At 39.7% G+C, this 6,482-nt stretch overlaps 1 protein-coding gene across 1 annotated transcript in view; it reads right to left on the bottom strand.

Moving 5' to 3' along the window:
* Nucleotides 1–6,482, bottom strand: part of Polr2b (RNA polymerase II subunit B) — a 40,359-nt gene that overhangs the window by 15,827 nt on the left and 18,050 nt on the right. The window contains exons 11-13 of the mRNA XM_021210229.2: nucleotides 3,007–3,150; nucleotides 2,147–2,286; nucleotides 1,938–2,049 (exon numbers count right to left, since the gene is read on the bottom strand). Of these exons, the coding sequence (XP_021065888.1) occupies nucleotides 1,938–2,049; nucleotides 2,147–2,286; nucleotides 3,007–3,150 (396 nt within the window). The remainder of the gene's footprint in view (nucleotides 1–1,937; nucleotides 2,050–2,146; nucleotides 2,287–3,006; nucleotides 3,151–6,482) is intronic.

Raw genomic sequence — 6,482 nt, 5'->3', positions numbered from 1 at the left:
GTTATGGTCACTGCAGAGGCTGCTCAGGGTTATGGTCACTGCAGAGGCTGCTCAGGGTTACGATCACTGCAGAGGCTGCTCAGGGTTATGGTCACTTGCTGCTACTGCAGAGGGCTCGAGCTCAGGTACCCACATGGCGACTGACAACCATCTGTCACTCCAGATCTAGAGGATCTTGTACTCCCTTCTGGTCTCCACAGACACCAGGCACACACGTGGAGGAATACATACATTAAGGCAAACATTCAGACATGTAAAATGAAAGGGCACACATAGCTAAGCGATGGAGAGCTTGCCTTAGCATGTGTGGGTCTCTAGGTTTGCTCTTCAACAGTATACACTTCCCAAAAAAAACTCAAAACAAAAAGATATATCTACCATTGTTAATCTATTATAAAAAGATATAATTGTAAAACTCAGGAGTAGAAAAGAAAACTTAACCTCACCTTAATTATTCAATTAAATAACATCAGAAAATTATACAAGTCAATGTAAAAATGAAGAAAACATTTTTCAGTACCACTAACACAAGTATATAAAATTTTCTTATCTTAAGCTGGGTGTAGTGGCGCATGCCTTTAATCCCTGTACTCGGGAGGCAGAGGCAGGTGGATTTCTGAGTTCGAGGCCAGTCTGGTCTACAAAGTGAGTACCAGGACAGCCAGGGCTATACAGAGAAACCCTGTCTTGAAAAAAAAACCAAAAAAACAAAAACTGAAAAAACAAAAACAAAAACATCTTATTTTAGATACTTCTTTTGGTTTGTTCTTGTTGTACTGGAGAACGAACCCAGGGCCCAGCTTCTGCTAGGCAAGCGCTGTACCACTGAGCTACAGCCCCAACCCTTATTTCAGTACAGGTATTTCATCTTGCTACCTTCCAGTAACCGACCTAAGCTGCTTTTTCTTAAACAGGATCTCTCTATGTAGCTCTGTCTAGAAACACTTTATGCAGAGCATATGCCCTTAAACACACTGATCCATCCTCTGCCTCCAGAATACTGGAATTTTTTTAAAGACATGCACACCATGCTGGGATACAGCTGTCTTGCCCATACTTTCCCATTTATTCCAAAGCCTGACTTTCTCACCTAGCAGATAAATGGCTTACAGTCCACCTAGAGCAGCTACCAGACACAGGTGATTACTGAGTACTTCAAATATGACCATTCTGAACTGAAATGAGCTACAAGAATAAATTTCATGGATTTAAAAGATACTAATATATTTTAAAATAGAAAACACTAACACTTTTATATTAGTAATATGTATCAGTTAAATAAAATAGAATTAAAATTTATTTCATTTATGTTTTATTTTTTTAATTTGACCACTGAAATTTTTTAATTGTATGGAATTCCTACTGCATGGCACTGATCTAAAAACACATTTCTAGAAAATATAAAATGTATTTTGAGAAAATATGCGATGTAAAATTTATGCATAATTAATAGCACTACAGAAACTGAAGTGCTTATATGTAAAGAAGTCAAAAGAGTAAACTCAATCTCTAGTGAATTATCTAACTCTAATGCATAATCTTAAAAGTCAATGACTAGAATAAACTAATTTCCCAAATGCTGGAAAATTGAAATCTGGGTCATACCTCCCCATAAAATTGCTTTTAAAAAAGTGAAATCACAGCCAGGGTGGGTAAAGGTGCTTACTCGCAAGCCCAATGACCTGGGTTCAATCCCCAGAACCAACCTAACAGAAAGAGAAAACTGACTCCCACAGCTGTCCTCAGACTATAATACACATCCACTTGTGCGTGCACACATACAAAGTACATAGAGAAATAACACACCCTTCTCGCTAATTCTAGATCCTTACTACTATATTAGCTATATAGGTCAGTGGAAGAACATTTACCTAATATGAGCAAGGCCACGGATTCAGCTGTCAACACTGTAAAAACAAGAAAAAGGACATTCTTACTTCGGATACGATGATGTCCATCTGCCGCCGTAACTTCCTTAGCGTGTTCATGAGTTGTTCGGGGTCTTTATGGATTCCAACCCAGCAGCCATTAACAAAAATCTTGGTTGCACTATGAAAAACCAAAAGCATTCTTCACTCAGCAGTTCTGTACCAACTACAACTTGAAAATAAACAACAGTTTAAAAATAAAACTCATCTGTACACACTCAGCAATAGCTGCAGGAGAAATTTCTTCTAAATTTTCCATGCTCCATTCTTCTAAAAATTCCAAAATTGGAGAGGGTTGAGATCCGACTGAAATATAAGCCATCAGGGCTAAATTCTTCACAAGACCTACTGCGTGGCCCTATGGAGTAAGCCACAGAATTATTAACGTCAGTTTAACATGCCCATAAAAATTACCCTCTAAAAACATTTACATTTGGCTTCAAGGTATACATATAATTTTCTAAGAAAAAGGTTACTTTAAAAAAAAATCTTAATTTTAAACCATGATATGTAGTTAAATAAAAATTCCTTGAGGTAATTGTGACATATAATTGCTAGCAGACTTTTTAAAGGTTCTTATCAATTATCAATCACACATTTCATTACAACATTTTTGCATACATTTCTTTATAATCTTTTCTTACAAGTAAAATGTAAAGTTTTTCATTTTAATTTGGAGGTGTGTGCACATGAGTGCAAGGCCCACGTTAGCCAGAAGAGACCATGGGATCACCTGGAGACTGAGTTACAGGTAGCTGTGAGGGATCTTTTGCCAGAACACTATGTGCTCTCAACCCCTGAGCAGACTCTCCAACACACATAATGTGTTTTGATCATATTTGATCCTCTCTCCCCACTCCTGCCTCCCTCTCACTCCCATTAAACCCGTTCTTCTTTCCAACTAGGAGACTACTTATTCTGGGTGACCCAATGAGTTCCATGTGGTCTGCTTCCAGCACAATGTGCCCATGTGCTCATTACAGTGGCTACACCACTAAAGAAAACATCTCTCCCACCTTCATCAACTGCTGTCTTCATTAGCACACCTTTAAGCTGAGCACTAACCAGAATGTATTACCTCTGGAGTTTCAGCAGGACACACCATTCCCCACAACGTATTATGCAACTGTCTGGGCTTCGCTAGCTTGCCATCTCTGCCAATAGGAGAGTTTAGACGACGCAGGTGAGAAAGAGTGGATGCAAACGTCAGGCGGTTCAATACCTAGGAAAGGAAGACCACATCTTCAAGTGAGCCCCACACAGCACATCATCACAGAGAGTTACCCTTTGTCTTTAAGCTCTTCTTGGACGTCTGTCTACACCCACGACCTAACTACTTTCACTTAGCAGTGAGAGTACACGGGACACACATTTCTAAGAAAGCACATAACACAGAAAGGACTTGTCTTTATTTTTAAGTCACATCTAATGGACAGGAGGGGGCAAGTGTGGCAGTGAGAGGACTATTTGTGGAAGTCCCACCTCTCCTTCCTTCTGCCCAATGGGTCCTAGGGATCAAAATGCAGGCTCAGACTAGACAGCAAGCTCCTTTACCCAGTGAGCTATCAAAGTGGCCCCAGTTTTCTTTTGTCAATGGTTTTACACTTAGCTGTCTCTTAGCCTGCGAGCAGTAGTTGGTACATGTTAGCTACTGGTAAGTGTTAACGTATTGATAGCAATTCATCCCCTTTTAACCTCAGAAGAGGCCCTAAGTCAGTACTAACCCCAGCACTTTCTCCAGGCTGAGGCCTCTGAATCTAACAGACGCAGATGCTAACTGCAGATGCTTCGGGGCACTAAGTAAAGAAACACTTACACAGCCCTTCCTTGCACTGTGTTACTAGCATCTCTAAACTCTCCAGTTTCCACAGTTACTGAAACAGATTCATTTACATCACTGGTACATTTACAGAACAGTAAGCACCACCAACACTGACAGAAGTGCTGTAAAACATCTTCTCAATGAAGTTCCCCTACAGTCTCCTGCACACTACTGCCCTCCTATGGCCATGCCATACAGCCTCTCCCACACAAAAACACCACAGAGTGGGTTCTTCTTCACCCTGCTCTGCCTAATGAATTGTTACCACCTCACTAAAAGCTATCTGACCCACTTCTGGGAAGAACTGTTCTATTTTCTATATATTATGGAGTTTTCTAACATTCAATTAATTAATCACAAAGTCTTACAAAATCTACATGAGACCAGAAAGATGGCTCAGTGGGGAAGAAACTTCAAGAGTTTGGTTCCAGGGGGCTGGAGGGATGGCTCAGCGGTTAAGAACACTGACAGTTCTTCCAGAGGTCCTGAGTTCAATTCCCAACAACCACATGGTGGCTCACAACCATCTATAATGAGATCCTATGTCCTCTTCTGGTGTCTGAAGACAGCTACAGTGTACTCATCATATACATAAACTAAATAAAATCTTTTTTTAAAAAATGTTTTTTTGAAAAAGATTTAAAGAATCTGATTCCCAGAACCCATGTCACAGGACTCAAAGCTACCTATAACCCTAACACCAGAGAGTCTGACTCCCTCTCCTGACCTGCACAGGTACCTATACACACACACTTACACACACACAGGCACACAGACACACACACAGAGGCACACAGACATACATACAGACACACACACACACACACACACACACAGACACACACACACACACACACACACACACAGGCAAATGNACACACACACACACACACACACACAGACACACACACACACACACACACACACACAGGCAAATGCACACATGCACAAAAATAAAATTTTGAAGTTTTAAAAAAAGCTATTGTCTCAATATTTCTCAAAACTTGACTTATACAAAACGACTCTACTCCATAGAAATAACCTAATTAATTTTCTCACCTTAGGCTCAATGAATGTCTCCTGTCAGCACTCCCAGAGGAGCTGTAGCTAACTTACTAGATTACTCGTAAAGGCTTCTTTTAACTGTTTATCAGCAAGGGTAACAGTAAACTGACGGACATAAGGGATCATGTTTTATCTGTCTTTCAATCTTCATGAGCTTGTACCTGACAAATCTCAGGGCCAATGGCAACTCACTGAGCTGAACTCACAGTGTAGCATTTACCACTCAGGCTATCTAAAGAGCTACATATGCACAAATCCGTTTCCTCAAGAGATGCTTATGACCCCCTAGAGGGCTGGGATAATATCTAATTCGTGTTGTGAACCCAGAATCACAAGTACACTCAGTAAACCCTTACTGAATGAAAAGGAACTACAAATAGGCTTAGCTATCAACACCTCTCAGTTTCTTAAACATTCTGTTTCTAAGAAATCAAGAAATTAAATATGGAATCTGAATGCTAATCAATCAGGTAATACTGATACTGGTTAGTTTAAAAAAAATTATGAAAATATGTAAATTAGGTATGGTGGTACAAACCTGTAATCCCCAACACTTGGGAACATAAACAGGAGGACTAAGTTCAAGACCAGACCAACGTAATAGGGAGACTTTATCTCAAAAACTAATTAACTGATTCGCTACAAAAGCCAATGCCCAAGGATTATTTACAAAGCTTTACTAGATGGGCCAGTGGTAACCGTCCACATGACTGACGATAAAAGACTCCACACATTGTCATCTGACCTCTATACATGCACTGTGCTATGTGTATACCCCTCACTATTTAAAATATAATTTAAGGGCTGGAGAGATGGTTCAGCAGTTAAGAGAACTGACTGCTCTTCAAAAGGTTCTAAGTTCAATTCCCAGCAACCACATGGTGACCCACAACATCTGTAATGGGATCAGGTGACCTCTTCTGGTATGTCTGAAGAGAACAGTGTATTCACATAAAATAAATAAATAAATCTTAAAAAAATCTTAAAAAAATAAATCTTAAAAAACACATACACACACACATACACATATATATATATAATTTTTTTAAAAATTAAAGTTTTCCCCAGAGGATGTAGCTCAGGTGGTAGAGTGCCTGGCAATATGCATCTACCTCTGGGTTCAACCTCCAATACCTCATAAGGGGACATGGTGATACATGTTAATAATCTAGTGCTTGGAAGGTAGAGGCAAAGGAATCAGAAATTCAAGGTCACCTTTAACTGCATAGCAAGTTTGAAGCCAGCTTGAGTTATATGAAAAATCTTATTTAAATTAAAAAAAAAAACTTAAAATTAAATCAAAAGCTTTCCCCCATTACTGTATCTGATAAAGGGTAATATATTCATTATACAGACAAACGATTATAGATATAAGGACAGTGGTATGTGTTGTTAACTCAGTGGTAGAACACTTGCCTAGCATGTGCAAGATTTTAGGTTCAAACTCCAGTATCTCCAAAACTCTATCTGTATATATAATTTGGGGCTGGAGAGAACACTTACGAGTATGTGCTGCTCTAGCGGAGGACCTAGGTTCCATTCCTAGCACCTACATGGCAGGTTACAACCACCTTCTCCTCAGTGCCCTCTCCTGGGTTCAGTAGACTGCTGCATGCACATGATACACACAACTCACACACACACACACACACACACACACACACACA

This window comes from Mus pahari, chromosome 13 (assembly GCF_900095145.1).
Source record: "Mus pahari chromosome 13, PAHARI_EIJ_v1.1, whole genome shotgun sequence".
NCBI classification, from domain to species: domain Eukaryota; kingdom Metazoa; phylum Chordata; class Mammalia; order Rodentia; family Muridae; genus Mus; species Mus pahari.
The sequence above is the reverse complement of the archived record's forward strand: the minus strand, read 5'-3'. Positions and strand labels throughout refer to the sequence as shown.